This window comes from Dendrobates tinctorius, unplaced genomic scaffold (genome assembly GCF_039654945.1).
Source record: "Dendrobates tinctorius isolate UK_male_01 unplaced genomic scaffold, ASM3965494v1 ptg000024l, whole genome shotgun sequence".
Lineage (NCBI taxonomy): Eukaryota > Metazoa > Chordata > Amphibia > Anura > Dendrobatidae > Dendrobates > Dendrobates tinctorius.
The window spans coordinates 14085594-14113519 of NW_027361692.1; the positions used below are offsets into that span (position 1 = coordinate 14085594).

General features: G+C 42.5%; 1 protein-coding gene across 5 annotated transcripts in view; it reads right to left on the bottom strand.

The window, feature by feature from the left end:
- Nucleotides 1-51: 51 nt before the first annotated feature.
- The window catches only part of FAM135A (family with sequence similarity 135 member A), a 159938-nt gene continuing 132063 nt past the window's right edge, over nucleotides 52-27926 (bottom strand). For 4 of the 5 annotated variants that reach the window (XM_073569383.1, XM_073569380.1, XM_073569381.1 and 1 more), the window contains 8 exons: nucleotides 23233-25540; nucleotides 17579-17739; nucleotides 17114-17205; nucleotides 15560-15657; nucleotides 11792-11943; nucleotides 5609-5719; nucleotides 4736-4849; nucleotides 52-3745 (listed from right to left, as the gene is read on the bottom strand). In XM_073569383.1, the coding sequence (XP_073425484.1) occupies nucleotides 3540-3745; nucleotides 4736-4849; nucleotides 5609-5719; nucleotides 11792-11943; nucleotides 15560-15657; nucleotides 17114-17205; nucleotides 17579-17739; nucleotides 23233-25540 (3242 nt within the window). In that variant the 3' untranslated portion in view covers nucleotides 52-3539. The remainder of the gene's footprint in view (nucleotides 3746-4735; nucleotides 4850-5608; nucleotides 5720-11791; nucleotides 11944-15559; nucleotides 15658-17113; nucleotides 17206-17578; nucleotides 17740-23232; nucleotides 25541-27926) is intronic. The other variant, XM_073569384.1, reaches the window with a different exon arrangement.

A 27926-nucleotide genomic window follows, 5' to 3' on the forward strand; every position in this document is an offset into this window, starting at 1 on the left:
ATTTTTACACAAATGTCAGACGCGGTAATAAAAACAATAACGTAGATAAAAAAGAGTGAAGTATTTTATTGGGATGATCAAATCTCTAGTAGGATGTTAAAACAAATAATTTCACTTTTTTGATCACAGTAAACCATAAAAGGATTATACCGCTATGCTCAATTTCAAAAAATCAGCTACAAAATTGAAAAAAAAAAAAAAAAAAACCCCAAAAACATACAAATGCAATTAAATTACAAAACAATGTTAAACACAAATTAGACAATGGCAGAAATGTCCACCGCTCCCACATGAGAAATGTGCTAAAATCTGCAGCTTCTAGATCATATACTAAGTCTCCCCTTCGTGAGACCTGCATACAGAAAAGGTAAAGGGTTCGAACACGCATTGTTAAACATTTGTAATTGCAGCAACTTTCTATTGTTCCTATTCCTTATTGTTAAAGCCTTTGGCAAATGGTTGTAAGGTTAGTCTGCAGATGGAATCTTCCTTGTTCCTTCGGATCCGTGCTGGATTTGATCAAATCATATCATGGTGATTTGGTGTGTGCACGTTTCAGTTTTCTTTAGAAAGAAGAATGTAAAAATACTTTAAAAAAAAAAAAATGGACAAAAAGCAACAGTTTTAGTAATGGGTGTATCCATTAAAACGATGCTGGGGAACAGAACAATACTCCTACACATGCATGAATTTTAGTACACATATTCATATTTAGACAAAAAGTCCCATAATTACAATTCCTAAGTACACAGTTCCCATCCTCAGTGCATTAATTCCCAAAACACTAGCATGAAAATATTGTTCTCCAATGCTATTAAGCACCAATAGTAAGTCAACAGACCGATAACATTCTTCAATATGAAAAAAAGACATTTTATCCAAGTCACCCAACATTATTGTTCTGCAGATTCTTAGTATTTACAATGCCACAGGAGTCATACAACTGGTGCCGGACGGGCCCATAAGAGTATTGCGGTAACGTTCATCTTCTGGATGGTAAAGATGAGGAATTGGCCGTCTGATGGTCAACAAAGGCAGAAATCAGAAGGAAAACAAAAATGTCTAAAGTTCCAGTACTGAAAGTGTAAGTGCTGTCTACACAGTCTTCAAAGGAGGCAGTTATTGAGTGTTTCCGGCTGTCCTATAACACCAAAAACCGATGTGGAAGCATAGTGCATCCTAAAGAGCCAACATTTACCCCAATTATAAAAACACACAAAGGAGAAACATGTCTTACAAGACAAGGATATGACAGTGATCACTTCTGCATGTCACGAGAATGCAGCAACCAGCGTTTCTAGTTTTAGGTTCAAAAACAATTTATTTAATTTTACTTGAAAAAAACACTATAAAAGGCATCGGTCAGAGGACTTCTTTAATATCAGGACCAGTGCTCGGCCTAGAAATAGATTGTATAGCAAAAATAAATGTACCAAAAACGCCAAATGCATGAAAATAAGACACATAATGAACTGTAGTGGGTAAAAAGGAAATATTCACTAGCTCTAAAGAATGGAAATGTCCACAACATTTCGGGGAATGATATAGAGGCGCCTGCCAGTACCACACTACAGTCAGGAAGGACAATTCCAACTATATTATTACTGTACTCAGCTGATGCAACATCTCAAACCACTAATAAGAAATGCACAGAGAATGTCAATTTCCACCAGAAGTAATGATGGCATAAATTGGAGGTGTGGGATAATCCTACTTATGTGATATCACTTCAAAATACACACTGTAGCAATTATTTCTCAGCTCAGTCTTCACGGAAACACTAGAGCGAATCCCAATTTTCTGTGCCCATACATGCCTTAAAAGCTAATTTATATAACTAATATAGTTATACTGGGCGAGGCGCCCCCCATTCCCAGCAGGTTGGCTTCCTGTGCTTGATACTTGATAGTGTGGCTGTGAGTCAGGGGTCTGGCAGACTTCTTCAATAGCTAAACCAGTCTCTTTCTTACATCATCATCATCGTTATGTAGAAGGAGCATGGCTTAGCTATAGAAATAAGCAGCAGACAGCCCCCCCCCCCTTCACTCACTGCTAAATCTACAGATCTGGCCCGCTTCAGCGTTCCACCACTACTCTCATGCTACAGACCGAGTGCACAGTTCAGACCAGTGGCACGACTGTGACTCTCGTCTTAACCGTCAATCTTCAGGAGTGCACCGCCCACAGAAGGCAGGAAACTGGGAGGCAGAGGACCAGGGCGCTCCAGAAGAAAGAAGATGAGCACACCCCTTTATTTCCTGTTCACTACAATGGTAGCATCATTATACAAGCTAAATTAGAAGCTGACAAGTTTTGTACTATATTCTTTACAGGTGGAAAAATTATATAAGCAAGTCTAACAGATGTAAAATAATCACTGAATTAGTGCCACCTCTCATCCTATGTCTTTTTAAGTAAATCCATGTATTCTTCAGGACTAAGGAATTCTAGATCATGTTATTTCTACTAGAAATGTATGGGGTGTAAGCAGTTGGTGGATGTGTCCGTGCCAAGTTTGATACTGTCCAATCATATTAGCGATACACCCTGTGACGGGGAATGATGACACCCATTTGCCAACTTATTAAAATGTTCTAAGTGGAATAACAGAGGAGCGGCATATGAGGAAAAGTGCACTCAAACTGGTATTTTAAGCAGGGTAAAAATATTTTTGGAAACTGCAAGTCAAGAGTTGGGATGATCCTTTTAAAAAAAGCTATCATTTTCAATGTCATCACTGAAGAGGGTCTTCAGTAGAGCATGTCCTCAGGTAAATGGTATCATGAATCATGCAAGGGTCAACATTACTAGTCTTTAAAGCCTTATTTACAGAGCAAGCAAGTACTTTGGTACATAAAGGGTCACTCTACACTATCACACTGGTAGAAGCGGAACAGTATTGACGGTGGCTCAGTCAGTGGTCTTCATCAACCAGATCTGTATCATGTACTCAAAGCAACCAGAAACTTTACCTACAGAAAATCAATGTGTAGACCACAAGAAAAGAAATCATTTAAGACCATAAACTTTTGAACCAGTATTCCATGACTGCAGGAGAAAATGATGTACAACATTATATGTTATGACAAGGTCAGTCCAGCTGACCTCAACCATCTTGTTAGCAAACTTGTCAGGGTCTTCAACTAAGCAACATTCTAACTATACTGCTAGAAACAGCAGACCGAGATAATGGTGTGGACAAAACAGCATGAAGGATCCATAAAAAACAGGGAATAAGAAGATTTACAAATTTCATTATAATCCAAGTTGGGAAAAAAGGAATTAAACCCCAGGAATCCGAGAAGGTGGCAAGTTTTTCCATAAATATAAATAACAAATCTACACAGTATCTTTATTCACAAATTGGATGATATAAATTATTTTCCAGTAAAAGGGGGGAAAAAACCTAGAAGAAAAAAAATGAAAACCAAAAACATAAATACAGCTCACAATACAATGGCAGCTAACACTTAATTACCACATCATTTGAGATTTCTTGTCAATGAGGTATTATATATATGTCGGGCAATGTCCTCTCTCTACTGGAAATATCTGAGGCCAGCAACCAGAAAGAACTTCTCCAGAAAGACCTCAGAATCCAGAACCGCAATGTGGGCTGCTCGTCCGATGAGAGAGTTTGCCGTGTTAGGTAACGCGTGAATCACATCGTATCGCACTAGATTGCAGTCCTTATTCTGCAGAACAGGTAAAAGGATGTTTTGGATCATTTCAGCATACACTGGTCCTGGAAGACACAAACAGGACTAGTCAGAAAGTAAAAAAAAAAAGTCAGATGGAGCAGGAATAAAGCACACGTAAAGCTATGTTCTCATGGGATGCATTTACCTCTCTACTTATAATTGTGAAAAAGTTGCACAGAAGAAGGGTATAGGGCGAATCTCATGCCCATATCACAGTGACCCCCGGCTGCAGCCGGCTCTTGCTTCCGCTGACGTCCCGTCAAGTGCTGGCAGCAGCCGGGGGTCCCTCTTCCTCCTTCCACACTGGCTGCCAGGCTGTGGGCGGGGATATACCCCTGCATCACACCTGGTATCCACCGTGTGCCCATTCATTGAGAAAGCGCACGATGGATGCTGGGTGTGATGCGGGGGGGGGGGGGGGTAACCCTGCCCACAACCCAGCAGCCACGGCGGGGACCCTGCGCTGAGTCATGCCTCACTTGTCGTGACGTCAGTGCTGGGTCATGTGCTGCCTGTGAGCGGCCACGGATAGCACCACTCACAGGCAGTATAGGCAACATGAGGTATTTAGAAAATCATTAGGGGCCCTGGGGGGATACATTGGGGGGTTATTTTAAAGTAGTGGACAACCCCTTTAAGTCCGAGATTGACAGCGGCATTTAACTTGTTAACAGCCACGGGTGGATCATGAATCCCCCTGTGGTTCTTAGATGCACATGACAGCAGACCAGATCAGCTGTCATGTGCACGGAAAAGATCAGCGCCGAAACTCACATTGAAGGCAGTAATACGACCGATGATGCACCTATATGTCATCGATTGTGAAGTGGTTAATCAGGATTTTTAATTTTCGTCTTGGGGTAGTGTCTTCTCTTTCTCCCCCAGCCCGTCCATCTACCTGTTATGTTTCTATGACAGGTCAGCGACTCTTTAGTGACCTACCTACATTTTTAAGTTTCGTGCCGCCACTGTCCATTGAGCACCTAGCCTTTGGTAGCCACAATGAATTTTAAGCTTTCTTGAGAATTACACACCTGACTGTTTGTCCTTAAGGGCCGTTTTGCACATTTCAATACGAGCCGAGTGGTAAGGTACATATCGATCCTGTAAAGAACTGACTAGAACCACATTTCTGAAGTATTCCAGCCCTAAAAAAAGACAACACAAAATCGAAAAATCAAAGAGGTAAGCAAAAGCATCAATGATTGAAAAAGAGAACTACTGTAAAAGATAGCATATTAATCATTGCTTAAAACTCAAACTAATATGTAGAATATGCATCAGAATTCCTATAGAGGAGGAAGATGGATATCTGCAACACTGCTGCACTAAAATGGGAAATTACACAGCTGATCCTTTGCCTAAAGCAGTGCCATCAAGTGTAACAGCACCAACTCCACATGAGATTCTGTCTCTCACAGTTGAATTGTATATACGATAAAAATTACAGACCTCTTCATTCTTTGTAGGTAGGAAAACTTGCAAAATGGGCAGTGTATCAAATACTTATTTTCCCCACTGTTTGTAATGTATTATAAGGAGTCCATTCCATACGTGGCACCATGTTCTATAGCCAATTAATTATTAGGAAAGATGTGTATCTTCCCTATTGGCTCACTGCAGGGAGTTGAAACGCTGGATGTCACATTAAAAACTGGGTGTCTGGCGCTATTATATGACAGATCCATCATTTATCATGCTGTCCATATATAGGACTTCAGAACAGAGAAACTCTTCAGTTCTTCTTTTGGGCCCTTATGTCACCAGCTTCATATATCACCACTTGAGCCTAATAATAATCTGCATTCTTGATATTCTTTCTGAAGTTGGATTGATATATATTTCATTTTATAACCATAGCACCCAAGACGATCAGGAAACAGGAACATTTTCTGCACACTTTGTACCTGGTTTCTTGCTAAGCTTGTACAGAAAGGTCTGACGAGGATCAGAGTGGTCTCTACAAGTTAGTTGTAAAAGTGATCCTGACTTTTTCCACTTCTGCATGAACCATAATCCTGGAAACAAAATAAATAAGAAAGTGTCTCATCTTGGCGTAATAGTTTTTAGTAACAATATTAAATTGAATCCATAGATAAAATGTATAGACAGATGGATTTTAAGACCCTCATATACAGCAGGTGAAATAAGTATAGAAAACATCACCAATTTCCTAAGTAAATATATTTCTAAAGGTACCATTGACATGAAACTATCACCAGATGTCGGTAACAACCCATTCCATCCACACAGATAAAGAAATCAAACCATAAATGTTGATAAATTAAATTATGCGTAATAATGAGAAATGACACAGGGCAAAAGTATTGAATCATGCTTAGTGAAATTTATTTAATACTTCATACAAAAGACTTTGTTGGTGAGGACTGCTTCAAGATGCCTCCTGTATGGAGAAACTAGTCGCAAGCATTGCTCAGGTGTGATTTTGGCCCATTCTTCCACACACTCTTCAAATCCTGAAGGTTTTGTAGAATCATTCTATGCGTTTTAGTTCCTTCCATAAATTTTCTATTGGATTCAGGTCAGGTGATTGGCTGAAGCAGCTTTATTTTCTTTCTCTAAAACCAATTGGCAGTTTCTTGGCTGTGTGTTTGGGATCATTGTCTTGCTGAAATGTCCACCCTCATTTCATCTTCATTATCCATGGCAGCAAATTTTTATCAAGAATGTCTCGGTGCATTTGTACATTAATCCTTCCATCAATTAAATGAATTTTACATGTGCCGTGTGTTGAAAAACAGCCTCACACCATGATATTCCCACCTCCAAACTTCAGTTGGTATGGTGTTTTAACGTGGCGAGTATTATAGCATCCAAATAGTTCAATTTTGGTCTCATAAAACAAGACTATATTCTACTAGTATTTCACAGGTTTGTGTTGAATAAACTGGAAACGGGATTGAACATGCTTTTTGTTCAGAAATCGAGTCTTGTGTTGTCAGCGTGCATACAGGCCATTGAAAGTTGAGTGAATTACGTATTGTTTTCTTTCATCTTTGACCTGCTGATTCCAGGTTTTTCTGTGGCTCTCCCCAGCTGGTCCTTGGCCTTCAGTATGTTACAACAATAAGGTTGCAAAAGTCTTGAGACACCTCACTGGTTTTACCCATCATGAGATGTTTCTTGTGTGGCATCTTGGTAATAATGAGATACCTTTTTACAAGCTATCAGTTGAACCAGCTGATATTTTTCACTAAGTGACAGGATTGTCTTCTAAATACTGATAGATTTCAGCTAGTGTCACGACTTTCCATGGCTTTTTGTACCTCTCTTCATATGTTCAATACTTTTTCACTGTTTAATTTCTCATTGCACATAATATATGGATATCTATGGTTTGATTTCTTTGCCTGTGTTGGTTGAATGGGTTGTTACTGACATCTGGTGAGAATTTCATTCATGTCAATAGCACCTTTAGAAATATTTACTAAGAAAGTTTGTGACGTGTTCAACACTGATTTCACCCGCTGTATACCACATTAATGTCTACCAAACATTGGTTTTTGTGATTTCATATTTTTCTCTCCATTCTTTATTATAATTTTTTATTCTTCCACTGACAGCTGTATGAGCGCCTGTTTTTTGAGAGACAAAATTGTAGTTTTGAAGGACACCATTCATTTTACCATACAATATACTGAAACATGGGTTAAAAAAGACTCCGCCAGGGTTTTGGGTTTGGTTTTTACTGTGTTACCAATGTGGTAAAAATAACTTGGCATCATGATTCTTCAAGTTAGTATGACTATGGCAATACTAAACTTATACACTCATTTTATTATTTAAGCGGTGAAAAAAATTCTGAACTTTAAAGGGGAAAAAAATTATAAAAAAAAAATTGGGTCTGAGTCACCATTTTCGATAACCCATAACTTTTTTTATTTATCTGTTCAAGACTTGTTTTTTGAGTAACAAACTGACATTGAGGGCAAAATTTTAGGGTTGCATAAGGCATTTTTATTGGATTTTTGGGGAAAGTGTGGAAACTAAAAAATGGAAATGTTGAAGTTCATCTATTTTTTTTTTCCTCACTGCGTCTACCCTATGGGTTACATAATTTTATTTGATCACTTGTTCTATATAATGAAAAACTTTAGTATTGTAGTATATAGTGATAAATAAGGTCTTTAACCCATTTACCCACAAGAGTGCTTTGCATGTTAATGACCGGGCCAATTTTTACAATTCTGACCACTGTCCCTTTATAAGGTAATAACTGTGGAACGCTTCCATGAATCCCAGTGATTCTGACAGTTTTCTTGTGACATATTGTACTTCATGTTAGTGGTAAAATTTATTTGATAAGACTTGCGTTTATTTGTGCAAAAAATGGAAATTTGGTGACATTTTTGAAAATTTTGCAATTTTCCAACTTTGAATTTTCATGCCCTTAAACCACAGAGATATGGCACACAAAACACTTAGGCTGGTTTCACATTCGCGCTTTTTAAGCGCACGCACGGCCGGGGGTAGCTCCGCCCCCGAGCCGGCTCTCTGCCCGGCGTGCCCGCCCCTTCCTTGTAGCGCCGCCTCCTAGCGCACAGCGGCGCCTGCGATCGGCGCACCCTATCTTTAGCATAGGGAGCGCAGATCGTGCGCAGGCCGTGCGCTAGTTGCGCTTTGACCTGCGCTGCGCACTTTTGACGGTGCGCCGTGCGCGCCAAAATCAAACTTTTCGGATTTTGGCGCGCACGGCGCACCGTCAAAAGTGCGCAGCGCAGGTCAAAGCGCAACTAGCGCACGGCCTGCGCACGATCTGCGCACCCTATGCTAAAGATAGGGTGCGCCGATCGCAGGCGCCGCTGTGCGCTAGGAGGCGGCGCTACAAGGAAGGGGCGGGCACGCCGGGCAGAGAGCCGGCTCGGGGGCGGAGCTACCCCCGGCCGTACGTGCGCTTAAAAAGCGCGAATGTGAAACCAGCCTTAATAAGTAACATTTCCCACATGTTTACTTTACATCAGCACAATTTTGGAACCCAAATTTTTTTTTGTTAGGAAGTTATAAGGGATTGTTTACCAGCGATTTCTCATTTTTACAACACCATTTTTTTTTTTAATGACCACATCACATTTGAAGTCACTTTGAGGGGTCTATGTGATAGTAAATACCCAAAAGTGACACCATTCTAAAAACTGCACCCCTCAAGGTGCTCAAAACCACATTCAAGAAGTTTATTAACCCTTCAGGTGCTTCACAGGAATTTTTTGGAATGTTTAAAAAAAATGAACATTTAACTTTTTTTCACAAAAATTTAATTCAGATCCAATTTTTTTTTATTTTACGAAGGGTAACAGGAGAAATTGGACCCAAAACTTGTTGTGCAATTTCTCCTGAGTACGCCGATACCCCATATATGCAAGTAAACCACTGTTTGGGCGAATGGCAGAGCTCAGAAGGGAAGGAGGGCCGTTTTATTTTTTCAACGCAAAAATGGCTGAAATAAAGATCGGACACCATGTTGCATTTGAAGAGCCCCTGACGTGACTAAACAGTGGAAACCCCACACAAGTGACCCCATTTTGGAAACTAGACCTCCTAAGAAACATGTCTAGATGTGTGGTGAGCACATTGAACCCCCAAGTGCTTCACAGAAGGTTATAGCATAAAGCCGTAAAAATAAAAAACATTTTTTCCACAAAAATGATCTTTTGGCCCCCAATTTTTTATTTTCCCAAGCGTAACGGGAGAATTTGGACCCCAAGAGTTATTGTGCAATTTGTCCTGAGTATGCTGACACCCCACTTGTGGGGGGTAAACCACTGTTTGGGCACATGGCAGAGCTCAGAAGGGAAGGAGCACCAGATTTTACTGTTATGGTTTGCAGGTGCCATGACCCACTGGGAGAGCCCATGAGGTGCCAAAACAGCCGAACCCCCATAAGTGACCCCATTTTACAAACTATACCTCTCAATGAATTCAGCTATTGCCACAGAATTTTATACCATTGGGCAGCGAGGACAAAATAACTACATTTTTACCACCAAAATTTTGTTTTAACTAAATATTTTACATTTTCACACAAGAAGTGGGTAAAGATGGCAACACAATTTGTCCCACAATTTCTACTGAACGTGGCAATACCCCATATGTGGCTGTACAGTACTACTTAGCCATGCAGAGATATTCGGGAGGAATGGAGCGCTATTTGCCTATTCAAGTGAATGGGTCTGTGCTCATGTTAGTGCGTTTCCACGGACCGTGTGTCCGTGGGCAAAACACACTGACATGTCCGTTTTTTAATGTCAGCATGGGCCACAAAACACCCAGCACACGTGCATACGCATAATACACATGGATGTCATCCATGTTACACACATTGGCACCGGGGAAGAAGCGTTACAGTAAGCGCTGTTCCCCGACGCCGGGTGCTGAACACTGCTCTCATCATTCTCCCCTACTTGTGCCGGGGAGTTATAGCGGGTTTTTATGTTTGGCAGCTGTCACACACTAAAAGACGCTTTTTAATGAAAAAAATAGTTTTTGCATCACCACATTTTGAGCTATAATTTTTCCGAATTTTGACCCACAGAGTCATGTGAGGTCTTATTTTTTGCAGGACGAGTTGATGATTTTATTGGTACCATTTTCGGGGACTTGTCTTTTTTTATCACTTTTTATTCCGATTTTTGGGAGACAGAATGAACAAAAAGTTGTTGTGCAATTTCTCCTGAGTTTATACCGTTCCGCGTGCGGCAAAATTGATAAAGCAGTTTTATTCTTTGGGTCAGTACGATGACAGCGATACCTCATTTATATAATTTTTTTATGTTTTGGCGCTTTTATGCAATAAAAACTATTTTTTATAAAAAAAAATTATTTTTGCAGCGCTTTATTCTGAGAGCCATAACTTTATTTTTCTGGTGATGGAGCTGTATGGGGCTGTTTTTTTTGTGGGATAAGATGACGTTTTCAGTGGTACCATGTTTATTTATAGCCGTCTTTTTCATCACATGTTATTCCACTTTTTGTTCGACGGTATGATGATAAGGCATTGTTTCTTTGCCTTTTTTATGATGTTTACTAAAGGGTAAAATTGTTTATTTGCCTTTTTTTATGGTGTTTACTAAAGGGGTTAACTAGTGGGACTAGTAGGTCGGGTCATTACGGACACAGCAATACCAAATATGTACACTTTTATTGTTTAGATTTTTTTCATTCAAATACTTATTTAGTGATAGAATATTGATTTTTTTTATTATTTTTTTGAAAATATTTATATTATTTAGAAGTCTTTTTTTTTACTTTATTATAACTTTTACACTTTGTCCCATTATGGGACATTCATTTTTTGCAGGCTGATCGCTTCTATAGCATGCAGATGAAGCAACATCTGCATGCCATAGAAGCTGTAAGCACTGCACTTAGTGCACTGACCTGAGAGTCTTCCTGACATGCACTGTGCATGACAGGAAGTTTCTTGGCTCTTGTAACCTGGATGTCGTCATGACGACATCGGGTTACCATAGCAGCAATTGCGCGGCTGATTGCTATGACGTACTATACCATGCATGGCGAAATTGTGCCGGGTCACATGGACGGCATAGTACGTCAGATGGCAGAGAGGGGTTAATGAAGCTCATCATATGACTGGAGTTTACAGTAGCCAAAGAGATAAAACTTAAGTTTTATGCCTTTGTCAGTGCGCAATCTAAACTTGGGGATAGGTCAACGATATTTTCAGTAATCTGGAGTTCACAGTAGTATTAAGATGGCACCAAGTTGGCCTTCTACAGGCCCAAGGGCAATGGCAACTCATCGGCACGTCAAGATTTCATCGCAGTGAAGGGCAATAGGTGTCCCACCATGCTCATGCTACTAAAATAGAGCTGTCCGAGAATGAGAACAGCATTTAAGCAGTTAACAGTAGTGGTCAGAGTCACTGCAGTTGCAGTGCAACTACAGAGTTTCTCACAGGCACAGAAAAAGATACATCAGCGACAGTAAGCTAATGGGACAAGAGGGACAGCACCTTGCCGTCTCACCATAACATTCTTTGAAAAAAATCACTAAATTGTACAATTCTCAACTCAATACTATCAAATTTCATAATTCGTCTAGTCTAGTCTCACCTGTATTAACAAGGGCACTGCTGTTGTACAAGGTACCTAAATGTGGACCAGATAACGAGAGGAAAGTGTGCAGCTTGCCAAGGTAGCATTTGAATCTCGGTCTTGAAAGAACCGACCGGATGATTAGGTTTCCTAAGGAGTGACCTATAAAACTAGACAAAAGGAAACATCATTACACACACAGAAACCATACTTGTCCAGTTATTTTTTTTTTTTTAAATGTCATCATAAGTATGTCACAACCTGTGTCCTCTTTTACAATTTCCCTGCAAGTGGCACCTCAGCAAGTTCCTTAATGTAGGGGAAAACAGTAAAGGGGCTTCAGATCATAGAAATCAGAATCCCACCAATCATAAACGGAGATATGTGCCCTGCATTTAACGCATCCGTTATGCAGCGGCACTAATGCTATGTAACGGATGCGTTAACGCACCTATTGGCCGCAATGTTAGTAACGCATGCCAAATTATGCATGATGCGTTACTTTGTGACGCACCCGAGAACGCGGTCCACAGCATTTTCGGGTGCGTCGGGTCTAACGCACAGCGAACGGACGCGTTCGCTGTGCATAGACCTGTACGACTAATGCATGGTAACAATATGTTAACATGTGTTAGCGCTAGGTGCACAAAAGATGTCAAAAATGACATCTGCGTTAGCGCATCTCTTTAACGGATCCGTTAAACGGATGCCCCTAACGCAATGTGAACCTTAGCCTTTGTAGCTAGAGACCATGATGGCACCTGGCCACTGTTTCCTCTATGCTTTTATACAAGTGAACTTGGTACCTGTCCATTTTTCCATCTAAGCCTTTCCATCCAGTGAGCCTGGCAGTACATGGCCACTGTCCCCTCTATTCCTTTCTATCCAGTGAGCCTGGCAGCACATGGCCACTGCTCCCTCTAAGCCTTTGTAGCCAGTGAGCCTGGCAGCACATGGCCACTGCTCCTTCTATGCCTGTGTAGTCAGTGAGCCTGGCAGTACCTGGCCACTGTTCCCTCTAAGCCTTTGTAGTCAGTGAGCCTGGCAGTACCTGGCCACTGTTCCCTCTAAGCTCTTTTAGCCAGTGAGCCTGGCAGCACATGGCCACTGTTCCCTCTAAGCCTTTGTAGCCAGTGAGCCTGGCAGCACATGGCCACTGCTCCCTCTAAGCTCTTGTAGCCAGTGAGCCTGGCAGTACCTGGCCACTGTTCCCTCTAAGCTCTTGTAGACAGTGAGCCTGGCAGCACATGGCCACTGCTCCCTCTATGCCTGTGTAGCCAGTGAGCCTGGCAGTACCTGGCCACTGTTCCCTCTATGCCTGTGTAGCCAGTGAGCCTGGCCACTGTTCCCTCTAAGCTCTTGTAGCCAGTGAGCCTGGCAGTACCTGGCCACTGCTCCTTCTATGCCTGTGTAGTCAGTGAGCCTGGCAGTACCTGGCCACTGTTCCCTCTAAGCTCTTGTAGCCAGTGAGCCTGGCAGTACCTGGCCACTGTTCCCTCTAAGCTCTTGTAGCCAGTGAGCCTGGCAGTACCTGGCCACTGTTCCCTCTAAGCTCTTGTAGCCAGTGAGCCTGGCAGTACTTGGCCACTGTTCCCTCTAAGCTCTTGTAGCCAGTGAGCCTGGCAGTACCTGGCCACTGTTCCCTCTAAGCTCTTGTAGCCAGTGAGCCTGGCAGTACCTGGCCACTGTTCCCTCTAAGCTCTTGTAGCCAGTGAGCCTGGCAGTACCTGGCCACTGTTCCCTCTAAGCCTTTGTAGCCAGTGAGCCTGGCAGTACCTGGCCACTGTTCCCTCTAAGCCTTTGTAGCCAGTGAGCCTGGCAGTATCTGGCCACTGTTCCCTCTAAGCCTTTGTAGCCTGTGAGCCTGGCAGTACTTGGCCACTGTTCCCTCTAAGCTCTTGTAGCGAGTGAGCCTGGCAGTACCTGGCCACTGTTCCCTCTAAGCTCTTGTAGCCAGTGAGCCTGGCAGTACCTGGCCACTGTTCCCTCTAAGCCTTTGTAGCCAGTGAGCCTGGCAGTACTTGGCCACTGTTCCCTCTAAGCCTTTGTAGTCAGTGAGCCTGGCAGCACATGGCCACTGTTTCCTGTAAGTCAAGCAATCCAACATACAGTTGTGGCCAAAAGTATTGACACCCCTGCAATTCTGTCAGATAATAATCAGTTTCTTCCTGAAAATGATTGCAGACACAAATTCTTTGGTATTATTATCTTCATTTAATTTGTCTTAAATGAAAAAACACAAAAAGAATTATCCTAAAGCCAAATTGGATATAATTCCACACCAAACATAAAAAAGAGGGTGGACAAAAGTATTGGCACTGTTCAAAAAATCATGTGATGCTTCTCTAATTTGTGTAAATAACAGCACCTGTAACTTACCTGTGGCACCTAACAGGTGTTGGCAATAACTAAATCACACTTGCAGCCAGTTGACATGGATTAAAGTTGACTCAACCTCTGTCCTGTGTCCTTGTGTGTACCACATTGAGCATGGAGAAAAGAAAGAAGACCAAAGAACTGCCTGAGGACTTGAGAAACCAAATTGTAAGGAAGCATGAGCAATCTCAAGGCTACAAGTCCATCTCCAAAGACCTGAATGTTCCTGTGTCTACCGTGCGCAGTGTCATCAAGAAGTTTAAAGCCTATGGCACTGTGGCTAACCTCCCAAGATTTGGACGGAAAAGAAAAATTGACAAGAGATTTCAAAGCAAGATTGTGTGGATGTTGGATAAAGAACCTCGACTGACATCCAAACAAGTTCAAGCTGCCCTGCAGTCTGAGGGTACAACAGTGTCAACCCGTACTATCCGTCGGCGTCTGAATGAAAAGGGACTGTATGGTAGGAGACCCAGGAAGACCCCACTTCTTACCCCGAGACATAAAAAAGCCTGGCTGGAGTTTGCCAAAACTTACCTGAAAAAGCCTAAAACGTTTTGGAAGAATGTTCTCTGGTCAGACGAGACAAAAGTAGAGCTTTTTGGGCAAAGGCATCAACACAGAGTTTACAGGAGTAAAAAAGAGGCATTCAAAGAAAAAAACACGGTCCCTACAGTCAAACATGGCAGAGGTTCCCTGATGTTTTGGGGTTGCTTTGCTGCCTCTGGCACTGGACTGCGTGACTGTGTGCATGGCATTATGAAGTCTGAGGAGTACCAACAAATTTTGCAGCATAATGTAGGGCCCAGTGTGAGAAAGCTGGGTCTCCCTCAGAGGTCATGGGTCTTCCAGCAGGACAATGACCCAAAACACACTTCAAAAAGCACTATAACATGGTTTGAGAGAAAGCACTGGAGACTTCTAAGGTGGCCAGCAATGAGTCCAGACCTGAATCCCATAGAACACCTGTGGAGAGATCTAAAAATGGCAGTTTGGAGAAGGCACCCTTCTAATATCAGGGACCTGGAGCAGTTTGCCAAAGAAGAATGGTCTAAAATTCCAGCAGAGCATTGTAAGAAACTCATTGATGGTTACTGGAAGCGGTTGGTCGCAGTTATTTTGGCTAAAGGTTGTACAACCAAGTATTAGGCTGAGGGTGCCAATACTTTTGTCTGGCCCATTTTTGGAGTTTTGTGTGAAATGATCAATGTTTTGCTTCATTCTTTTTTGTGTTTTTTCAATTAAGACAAATTAAATGAAGATAATAATACCAAAGAATTTGTGTTTGCAATCATTTTCAGGAAGAAACTGAGTATTATCTGACAGAATTGCAGGGGTGTCAATACTTTTGGCCACAACTGTAGTTGCATAATTATTGCCAAATAATCGTGACTACAACGTGCTTCTTACCTGATCCTGGAAATGGCTAGATTGTAGATCTGGATATACTGTATAATTTCATCTAGGAGACGATCTGTCATTGAATCAAAGTCAGCAAATGTATCATTCTGTAGAGAAAACAGAAGATTCATGTACATTTTCTCTTTTCAGCTTGGGGTGAACCTTCCACTGATGTTTCTCTGGGTCTTACAATCATGCTTGGATATATTTTTACCCAAAGGTTTGAGCTCTGTTCACACTGCCACTACGGTGTCCATTTTTACAGGATCTATGACATAATAATAACAATATCTATGATATTTTATAATGTATCGCAACTGAACTGTATGAATTTTCACTGGGCAGAATAGCAGATGCACTGTTCTTCTCAACAGAAGGGAATCTTGACGTCGATGTGAAGAGAAATCAATTTATTGGAACTTTTACTATATATCATGATTATGGACATATTTGTACGGCTGTCATACATATTTTACGTATAAATGCTAGTCTATAAAAAAATGACTTAAAGGGCTACATAGCATGTGACAACTACAGCCAGTCATTGGCCACAGTGACTACTGATTGGCTGCAGTGGTCACATGCAGGAAGAAGCCAGGAAACCAGTGCAGAACTTGTGTAACAGTACTGGAGGAATAACATAGTAGCAGTAAGTTAGTAAGCATTTTTGGGCTCATTTTCATAAAACAAACAATTGTGGATAGCTACTTTAAAAGGAATATGTCACTATTTTTTCCACCTAATCTGAGGGCAGCATAATGTAGTGATAGAGACCCTGGCTTCAGTGATGTGTCACTTACAGGGCTGCTTGCAGTAATTTTGATAATAATCACTGTTTTATCATCAGGAGATTATCTTTAGAGGACTAGTAACCCTGCTGCCAGGTAGTCCTCCATATTCATGAGTTCTGTATAACCCCTCCACAAATTGTCCGTCTGCCTAATGCACAGTGTATACAGAAGGCTAACGATCAGTGTTATAGTCGCGGTTATACAGAGCTCAGCAGGAACTGATAAAACAGTTATCTTATCAAAATTACATAACGCAGCCAAGTAAGTGACATATAGATGAAAATCAGGGTCTTCGCCCTCACACCATGTGAACTCAGATCGGGTAGCAAAAACCTAGTGACAGATTCCCTTTAAAAGTGTAGCTACATTTTTTGTAATCTTTTAATATATTTAAACCCTTTATAACACCTGCATATCATATCAGTGGGAGTCCAATGCCAAAAAATGTCTGCCAATCACTCAAAACCCTAGGGTTGAAGTGCCAGGCTCCATCAGGAACATATGCACAGTGGTGTAATGGCTCGATAGGAAATCAGTGGCTCCGTCCGCCGAGCGACTGGTCTATGGTGCGAGTGATCAGCGTAGTTACATTTTATTGTATATCACTACTAGTTCCTAGCACGGTGACACATTTACTCTTATACCTGTAGCTACTTTATCTAGATTTGGCCAAACAGAAGTGGAGGTGGTAAAGAAAAACAGAAAAACATTCAGCAGTTTGAGGAGTCTTATATAAATTAGCCATAAACAAGATGAATGTTTCGCACTGCACCTGGTTCCTCTCTGACATAAGGAAATCTTTTCGCCCACCGGGAAGCCCAAGCTCTATGTATGTTCGTACTAGCCGAAGGTCAGCGCTATTACCTGCAATAGAAATAGATTGCAACAGAAAGAGCAAAATCAATTTTCTGGTACGTTTTGTTCCACCTGAATGGCTCTGCACATCATGCATCAGAGGAGGCAAACAAGGTAATTTGCAAGTGTTCTTTCCTAACACCACAAAGCCTATTTAGTTCACAAAATTAGAGAATCAGTTTTGGGCCCCATCCTGTTCTATTCACCCTTTTTGCTGGCCTACTTCCAGATAATAGCACGCCAGGAGTGAACATACAGTACTGGGGCTGAGGAACATTATTTCCTCTAGCCAATAACATTCTCCTTTATCCTCAAGCATGTGACTTTTTTTTTTCTAAAAACACTATTTATAATATAAAACAGACTAATAAATAGTATTTACCATCTAGTCCATGAACACAAACAATCAGATGGATTCCCTCATCGGACACTTCATCCTCCTCCATGCTAAAGTATGGAACCGTGGAAGCCAAGTGAGGCACATCGCTGTACAGAAAACCTGGGAGCCTCAACTGCTTCAGCTCTTCTTTGGCCTGAAGGAATCTACAAATACACAACATATTACACACACAAGCAAACATTCATCATACGTATAAATATATACACACACACCTTTAGAAAATAAAAGCCAAAATATGAAAGTACAGAGGGATATTATCTATATTATATCAAGGCATTAGAAAAGGGTAATACAGAAGAATGAAAGAATAAGACAAGGGGCTCGGTTCATCTTTCAGCCTGCACATACAATGGAATAAATGCAAAGCCAGCCCACCGTTCTACTAAAAAACATGTATTGTTGCTATGGGACCCCTTTCAGAACAGGGAGAGAGCTTCGAGTCACTCACTTATAAAAGTAGTTTGCATTTGGAAATTTTAGAATGTTAATTTTAGTTGGTGCAAAATATGGGCTTGTATTGTGGGATTCATATTTGGCACAATATACGGTACTTTAGGAAGTAGTATTGTAGCAATCACCACTTATTGGCATGTAATGCTTGCAATAGAAAAAACGAGAGCTGGAGGGTTGCTGCAGAAGAAAAATGTGGTGCAGAAGAGAGGAGAGGTGCTTCAGAACAGAGTAGAGGTGCCGAAGAAGAGAGGAGAGGTTCCGAAGAAGAGGGGAGAGGTTCCGAAGAAGAGAGGAAGGGTGCTGCAGAAGTGAGGAAGGGTGCTGCAGAAGAGAAGAGTGGTGCTGCAGAAGAGAGGGAGGGTGCTGCAGAAGAGAGGAAGGGTGCTGAAGAGAGGAAGGGTGCTACTGAAGTGAAGAAGGGTGCTGCAGAAGAGAGGAAGGGTGCTGCAGAAGAGAGAAAGGGTGCCGCCGAAGAGAGGAAGGGTGCCGCAGAAGAGAGGAAGGGTGCCGCAGAAGAGAGGAGAGGTGCCGCAGAAGAGAGGAGAGGTGCCGCAGAAGAGAGGAGAGGTGCCGCAGAAGAGAGGAGAGGTGCCGAAGAAGAGAGGAAGGGTGCTGCAGAAGAGAGGAAGGGTGCTGCAGAAGAGAGGAAGGGTGCTGCAGAAGAGAGGAAGGGTGCTGCAGAAGAGAGGAAGGGTGCTACAGAAGTGAAAGATGCTGCAGAAGAGAGGAAAGATGCTGCAGAAGAGAGGAAAGGTGCTGCAGAAGAGAGGAAAGGTGCTGCAGAAGAGAGGAAGGGTGCTGCAGAAGAGAGGAAGGGTGCTGCAGAAGAGAGGAGCTGCAGAAGGGAGGGTGCTGCAGAAGAGAGGGAGGGTGCTGTAGAAGAGAGGAAGGGTAATGCAGAAGAAAGGAAGGGTGCTGCAGAAGGGTGCTGAAGAAGAGAGGAAGGGTGCTGCAGAAAAGAGGAGGGAGACTGCAGAAAAATAGCTTCTGCAGAAGAGAGGAAAAGTGCTGCAGAAGAGAGGAGTGGTGCTGCAGAAGAGAGGAGAGGTGCTGCAGAAGAGAGGAGAGGAGCTGCAGAAGGGAGGGTGCTGCAGAAGAGAGGGAGGGTGCTGCAGAAGAGAGGAAGGGTGCTGCAGAAGAAAGGAAGGGTGCTGCAGAAGAGAGGAAGGGTGCTGCAGAAGAGAGGAAGGGTGCCGCAGAAGAGAGGAAGGGTGCCGCAGAAGAGAGGAAGGGTGCCGCAGAAGAGAGGAAGGGTGCCGCAGAAGAGAGGAAGGGTGCCGCAGAAGAGAGGAAGGGTGCCGCAGAAGAGAGGAAGGGTGCCGCAGAAGAGAGGAAGGGTGCCGCAGAAGAGAGGAAGGGTGCCGCAGAAGAGAGGAAGGGTGCCGCAGAAGAGAGGAGAGGTGCCGCAGAAGAGAGGAGAGGTGCCGAAGAAGAGAGGAAGGGTGCTGCAGAAGAGAGGAAGGGTGCTGCAGAAGAGAGGAAGGGTGCTGCAGAAGAGAGGAAGGGTGCTACAGAAGTGAAGGATGCTGCAGAAGAGAGGAAAGATGCTGCAGAAGAGAGGAAAGGTGCTGCAGAAGAGAGGAAAGGTGCTGCAGAAGAGAGGAAAGGTGCTGCAGAAGAGAGGAAAGGTGCTGCAGAAGAGAGGAAGGGTGCTGCAGAAGAGAGGAAGGGTGCTGCAGAAGAGAGGAGCTGCAGAAGGGAGGGTGCTGCAGAAGAGAGGGAGGGTGCTGTAGAAGAGAGGAAGGGTAATGCAGAAGAAAGGAAGGGTGCTGCAGAAGGGTGCTGAAGAAGAGAGGAAGGGTGCTGCAGAAAAGAGGAGGGAGACTGCAGAAAAATAGCTTCTGCAGAAGAGAGGAAAAGTGCTGCAGAAGAGAGGAGTGGTGCTGCAGAAGAGAGGAGAGGTGCTGCAGAAGAGAGGAGAGGAGCTGCAGAAGGGAGGGTGCTGCAGAAGAGAGGGAGGGTGCTGCAGAAGAGAGGAAGGGTGCTGCAGAAGAGAGGAAGGGTGCTGCAGAAGAAAGGAAGGGTGCTGCAGAAGAAAGGAAGGGTGCTGCAGAAGAGAGGAAGGGTGCCGCAGAAGAGAGGAGAGGTGCCGCAGAAGAGAGGAGAGGTGCCGAAGAAGAGAGGAAGGGTGCTGCAGAAGAGAGGAAGGGTGCTGCAGAAGAGAGGAAGGGTGCTGCAGAAGAGAGGAAGGGTGCTACAGAAGTGAAGGATGCTGCAGAAGAGAGGAAAGATGCTGCAGAAGAGAGGAAAGGTGCTGCAGAAGAGAGGAAAGGTGCTGCAGAAGAGAGGAAAGGTGCTGCAGAAGAGAGGAAAGGTGCTGCAGAAGAGAGGAAGGGTGCTGCAGAAGAGAGGAAGGGTGCTGCAGAAGAGAGGAGCTGCTTAAGGGAGGGTGCTGCAGAAGAAAGGGAGGGTGCTGCAGAAGGGTGCTGAAGAAGAGAGGAAGGGTGCTGCAGAAAAGAGGAGGGAGACTGCAGAAAAATAGCTTCTGCAGAAGAGAGGAAAAGTGCTGCAGAAGAGAGGAGTGGTGCTGCAGAAGAGAGGAGAGGTGCTGCAGAAGAGAGGAGAGGAGCTGCAGAAGGGAGGGTGCTGCAGAAGAGAGGGAGGGTGCTGCAGAAGAGAGGAAGGGTGCTGCAGAAGAAAGGAAGGGTGCTGCAGAAGAGAGGAAGGGTGCTGCAGAAGAGAGGAAGGGTGCTGCAGAAGAGAGGAAGGGTGCTGCAGAAGAGAGGAAGGGTGCTGCAGAAGAGAGGAAGGGTGCAGAAGAAAGGAAGGGTGCTGCAAGAAGAGAGGAAGGAGACTGCAGAAAAATAGCTTCTGCAGAAGAGAGGAAAAGTGCTGCAGAAGAGAGGAGTGGTGCTGCAGAAAATAAGAAAGGTGTTCCAGTAGAGGTCATATGTTGTCATTTACCGTAGTTTTAATAACTTAAATTGCTACATACTTTTCTAGGAGTAACTCAAATAACATAATATAATATAAAAGGATACATTTCAAAAAATAATACAAAACATACATTTAAAGCAAATTGTGCTTTAATCACAATAAAAAATTCCAAAGTTTAGAATAACCGTCATTTTAATTTTTACACATGAAAAATAAGACACTTTGTACTATATCTCATCAGGAAAATCTGGGTCTGATATTTCACTTTCATTTCTTGGCTAAAATCTGTATTCAGTGAAGATAGATTTCTCAGTTACTGAAATAGATGACAGTTCGTGAGTTTAACATTCTATGGAAGGGGAAAGCAGGAGGAGGCAGAGTCAGACACTTACATTTTGCAGCAAGTATTCCTGGAACAACAGTTACAGTTCTCCATAGAGCTTTATAAGCACCAACCATCATCTACTATCTCAGGAATGGTAAAATCTGTTTTCAAAGAATATAGAATATACCCATGAATTGGGAATTTTGAGAATGAACAATGAGTCCTGGCAGAGAAAGAAGCAGATTTCTCTGATAAGATATATTGTGTGTCTTATTTTCATGTGTTTTATGACAAAAAAAACCTGTTACTCTTTAAAGTGTAACTATCATTGCAGATAAACTTGCAGTAGAATATCTGTGTCTGCCTCTAGCTCTTCCCTTTTCCTTCACCCTCCTATCTCCATAGGACTTATGAGCACCAACTGCAGCTTATTTGAAATGCTCTCTTTATTATAATGACGGCTGGACCATAAATGAGAAGCAGTTTTTATCTATTGTGCCCCCCTATTTCCTTATAACTGTAACTGTTGTTGAATTATGTGTTACTTTGCAATGTTTTTATTGCCTGTATATGTAATTGTAAAGTGCTGCGGAATATGCTGGCGCTATATATTGCAAATACATTATTATCTGTCATTTTCTCTCTCAGTAATGGAAAATTCTGTGTTCACTGAAGACAGATTTTATCCGTGAAATGAAAAATCAAACCAAGTAGAGAAGGAAGATATTTTTCTGATACGATATTTTACGAAGTTTCTAATTTTTGGATTTACTATTGATTTATGAAATAAAAACACGCTTTAACTGTGCCAATAGCTCTGATTGTTCAACCACTGCCATGGTACCACACAATTTTGTTCGAGATCTCTCTGTATCATTTTGCCAACTGTGGATAAATGTAACCTTTCCCCTGATATCCAAAGTGGGCGGCATTAATCACAGTCAGCAAGACTGCAGCCAGGTATATTTTCCTCTGAAACGATGGAGCATAATACAATTGGAAGATCCCGCCGAGGTCTATTGGCATAGAAGAGACTAGTCCGGGTAACCCCCGCTTTTCCCAGTACTGCAGCATGTGATAGACAAGTCTCTTCCGTAGTGAGAGATCTGTCAGTCACCTAGAACGGTGCGGTGAGAAACCGGCTGGGGACAGCGAAGGAATAGTCTTGTCTCTGCCTACAGTCCACGCCCAGATCTTTAAACTAAATCTTCTCTGAAACACGGAAACATTTCAAAGAAAAATATACCTGGGTGCAATTGTGCATCCAGACTCTGATTCCATTTAAAGGTGTAGTCTTGTGAATGATTATTTTTTACAAGGGTTCATATTGGCATTTAAAAAAAAAAAAAGAAAGAAAGATACTCATCTTCCCTGATGCCCGCAGCCCCTTTTCAGACATGTACTCGGCTCTCGCTGGTCTCTATTTCCTGGTCCTGCCACCACAATATAAAGGAAATGACAGGACCTGCCTGCAGGACCTGCCTACAGGACCAGTACGTAAAGACCAGTGGGTAAGTGCTAATGCGGTAGCCGTGGGCAATCAGTGAGGGTAAGCATCGCTTCTTGTATTTCTTTATAATAGTGTGAGCCCTTTCAAAATACTTTTTATCCAATGGACAATTGCATTAATAGTTCCTACTGCTCTCCCTTTATTAGATAAGCCAATATATATTGACCTTAAAGTGACCGCTGATACATGATGCACGTTACATGCTGTACCAGACCGTGGCTGTTTATAACTAGTCATAAAGGTAAGATCCTGGTGGCTTCTCCCCACCCACTGCCCCAGAGTGTCAGAGCTCTTACTATATGTGTACGTGAGGGGACACCTGCCAATATAGAGTAGTAGGCGAGCAGAAGGCTTCTCTCTGAAACACTGAAGTATTTTGACATATTGAGGACTGAAAAGACAGAAGGAAAAGACAGAAATATCATGCCAGACACATGTCAAAACATGAAAGCAGGTGGTGATAATACTCACGCTATCATTAATGGTTTTGGAGAACTTTCGTACCAGGCAAGAGATGTTGAGGATTCAAACATGGCCCCACCTGGTTGCCTTGTAATAGTGTCAGATGCGTTCCTTGGAGTAAATGCAGTGCCACAGGGGGAGTCTTTTAAGGTATAGGAAAAAGATAGACAGCTAGTCGTGCAGACGCCTGGCATTGTTATGGCATCTTTAAAATATTCAGAACCAATGTGTTCAGATCGTAAGTACTTGTCATTTGCTGAATCATGGATAACTTCACATTCAGGATCTTCGGACTTGTATATCGGGCCGTCGGTTTCCTCATAATAGCCATTTTCAATCATTTCTTCGTCCTGCTCCTCCTCCTCCTCTTCCTGCAGAAGCGGGCCTGTTACCTGAAGCTTTGAAAGTTCTCTTTCAGGAGTAACATAGCTGAAGTCATCTGCAGGGCTGATGTCTGAAATATCAGTACTACTTTGAGAGCCGAAGTAGTTTTCAACCAAACCTTGTTTTACAATGTCGGTGCTGTTTGTAGACGTAAGTATAGCAGCAGTAGGACTACTCACAGCTTTGCATAAGTCCAGGTTGGTTTCTTTGGGTTCCCTGCCAGTATTTTCTTCCTTTTGTAGCGTCACCTCATCATCCAGAACAACTGAACCAGAAACTATAGATTGTTCTCCCACTGCAATAACTTCTGGATCGAGTGCAACATGGGGGCTATGAAAAACAGTTTCGGGAATCGGAGGCTCTCTAAAAGTGGTTACAGAGCCTGGTGGTGGAACAGGAATACTCTTCACTTCATTCGGAGTTTCCTCATCAGAAATAGCAAACTGGAAAAGGTCTCTGATGCTCGAAAGGGAAGAATGCACTGGGACACTGTCTCTTTCTGAAAACACAACGCATTGAGGCTGTGCGAGGATGTGGGATAGTTTGGGATCAAACTTTGGCACAAGAACTGTTCCCAAGTCTAGGACAGTTTTACTATCTTTAACCTGACTTTCAGGTACTACTGAAATCTTTGAACTTTCATCTGGTGAAAGTTCATCGTCATCAGAAGGCAGAGAATTAATTGATGTCAACGACGACTGGATTTCACTCAGGGCGCTGGTGCTTTCTGTGCAGTGGCTCTCAACAGCAGTTTTCAGAGTGGAGTCTGGTTTTAGCAGTAACTGTGAATATCCTTTCTCATTGGAAACAGTGTCAGGCTCGATCACATTTTCCAAAGAACATTCTGGATTTGGGTGAGTTGCAAAAGAGCTGGGTTCACTTTCTACACCAGAATCAGAAAACCTGGAAGATGCACAGGTAATGCTAAGATCAGGTAACTTTATTGTATCCCCACTCACTACAATGTGGACCTCCTTCGAGGTAAGAGGTGGATTTTTTAACTTGAGGAGCGAGTCTCCAATCCCAGGTAATTTTACATTAGTATCCACCGCAACATCTTTTTCAAACACTGAATCAGTCTCCAGTAATGGCGTTACTCCACCAGGCACGATAGACAACCCTTGTCCCTGTATTCCATCCTTAGTAGTCACATCTCTAGATACCTCTGGCTTGGAGGCAAATATAACGGTTACTTTTTCACCTTCATAGGAGTTCTTTGTACTTGGCTTGACCTCTATTGTCCTCACTCCAGAAGGTCCTGTGTACTGACCGACATGACGCCTTTCTCCAGGTTGAGGCACACTGTCCATTTGCGTAAGCACAGTACCTGACTGTTGTTTGTTGGCAGCACCTGAAACAGTGGAGAAAGGGATTAGATTACCAGAATCCAAGGTGACACTCTGGCTTCCCTTGGAGCTCTCGCCACTTACAGAAAGTGGTTTGTTTGCGACAGGGTTTAAAGCCAGAGAGTGATGTCCCTTTTGCCATGTGTGTAACCCAGATGATTTGGCGTCACCTGTTGGAAACCCTTGAGTAGAATAAAGTCCATCCTTGGGGCAATGTGAAGGCCTGCCTTCAAAAGGTTTAGACATAGCCTCGGCTGTAGCAGCTTTTAGACATTTGTAGCTTACTAAAACCACAGAGTCTTTAGAGTTCTGCTTTACTATCTTTTTTGGATTCTCAGGTTTCATTGTTCGCATCAGTTTATTTTTAGATTTTGACTTATTATCATCTTCATTTTTAGATTTTAACATTTTAGTTTGCTGCTTTTCACCTTCAAGACACCAATGTGGAGCAGAGATACCTTCAGCTGCGACTTTTAGCTCTGGGCTGATAGGACCATAAACATATCCATCTTCATTGTCAGCCTTCTCCATTTTATTAGAATCAGATTTTTGCAGGGTATTCACGCCCAACCAAGGCCCATCCAAATCTACAGTGTGAAATAAAAGAACAATGACATTTTTCCAGCATCTTTCCACAAAAAATATTGAGTAGAAATTATGGTAATCAATACAATGACCCAGAGCATGCGTAGCACTGTTGTGAACAATAAGCAATCCTACACAACCAATTTATAAATCCCTTAACATCTGAGCAATTAAAAGGATCTAGTAACAAGAAGAAATAGCCTTTCCCTAATTGTATCTATCCATCTTGCCTTTAATCAACAACATAATTGGATTCAATTTTGCTATTACAAAGTCGTTACCTATTCACCACATTGTTTACGAGCAAGGCACATCGGGAGACTAACAATGGGCAGACACATGACGATGGTAGGTCTTTTTATGTAATGTATATCCCATGAATACTTTGTTCATCCGCCACTATATTAGAGCTACTACACACGCTAAGTTTATTAAAGGGAACCGGTCACCAATTTTTTCCAATATAACCTACACACTCGACCTTTCAGCCCCATGTGACAGCATTCTATAATGTTACACATATGACTCCAAATCGCCCAGCAAGTTGAATAAAAAAAGAAGCTTTTATTATACTCATCTACAGGGTGGTCCGGTCCGAAGGGTATCTTTGGTCTTGGTCCGGTGCCTCAATTCTTCTTGCTCCTTTAGTGCTTCGTGTGGGTTACACATCCTCCATCACCCACACAGTGTCCCCCCCCCCCTCTCTTTTGGGCATTTATCCCAGCCCTACCAAGGGAAGAGCAAAGTACTGCAGTTTACATGCGTCGGCGCTCTTTGACCTTTCCCTGCGCATGTGCACTGCAGTGCTTTGCTCTGCCCTCAGCAGGGCAGAGAGAAGAGTACCATTGCAGAAGGGGACACTGTGTGGATGACGTAGGACGCGTCACCCACACAAAGCACAGAAGGAGGACGGCATCGCAAGAAGAGAGGAGGCACCGGACCAAGGCCACAGATGCACTTTGGACCAGACCGGACCGCCCCATAGGCGAGTATAAGAAAAGTATTTTTTTGCCTTGCAAGGTGAATTGGAGTCATATGTGTAGCATTATAAATGCAGTGACATGGGGCTGAAAGGTGGAGGCCGTAGGTTATATATATAAAAAAAAACGGTGACAGGTTCCCTTTAAATATTCATTAAGTATAACTTCACCACTGTTAGATAATTCAATTTAAATTTCACTCAATTATTAAGCGTTTTCAAAGACATATCATTTAGGCTGTGTGCCCACGTTGCGTTTTTGTAAGCGTTTCCGCAGCGTTTGTGCCGGCTCAGACGCTGCAGAAATGCATACAAGATGCTTCTAATTCATTTGCATACGTTTTTGGCTTTTTGTGCCAATGCATGCGTTTTTAACTGCTCAGGAATCGCTTAGCGGCTAAAAATGCAGCATGCACATTATTTTCCGCATAGCTGAGCGTTTTTAGCCTTCTCCAATGTTCCCAGAAATCGCGTGTCAAAAAACGCGTCAAAAAACGCGCAAGAAACGCAAGTCTTTTTCCGCGCGTTTTCTGGGAAAGGGGATCCTTTTCCTGCGCGTTTAAAAACGCTAGCGTGGGCACATAGCCTTAAAGAGAATCTGTCACCAGATTTCACAATAAAAACAAAATGTATTATTAAATAGATCTCTTAGTCCTGATGGGACTCCTGGGCTTACTTTGAACATCCACGTCCAAATGTATGTCTAATCATGATATTAAAATGTGCGTTTTATTAATCCAGCTATAGAATGATTCATTAGTTGCATCATTTTAATTTTAAGCAGGAAAACTTTGAAAAGGATTACCGCATATCGCTATCATGACATGGATTTTCAAGGTTAGTACACCAGCCTCAGCAGATATAACTGCTCTTCTTAATAACATATGGAGTTATTTTTAAAAATGGTGATAGATCCACTTCAAGGATTGTCTAATCTCAATCTAGTAGTGAAGTCTAAATGATCACCTCTTTATAGGTAACTTGCTTATATTGTCATATAGCTCTATGAAAGATAAGCCAGTCCATACCTTTGTTTATAAAAGCTGCCATTCCATAAGTGAAAAATGTACATTTTTATACATATACCAATGAGACTCAAATACTCTGGCTGTGTTTGGAGCACTTCCCGCTCCTCGCTTAATTGGCTCTATTCCGCACCCAGCACCGCTTTCTACTGCTCCATTCACAGTTCGCTGGCTTTATTACATATGCATTTCAGTTTTTGACAGCAGAAAATAGGAATAACATATTTCCTACTAGTTAAAACAGTGTATATAAGTGCAGGGGCCAATATCACTAATTTACATGCACTAGGGTAGAATAGGGAGGTAATAGATATATTGTTCATGTATCACTGCAGCAAGTGCATTATATGCCTACAGCTTTACGACATACAAATTATGTACACT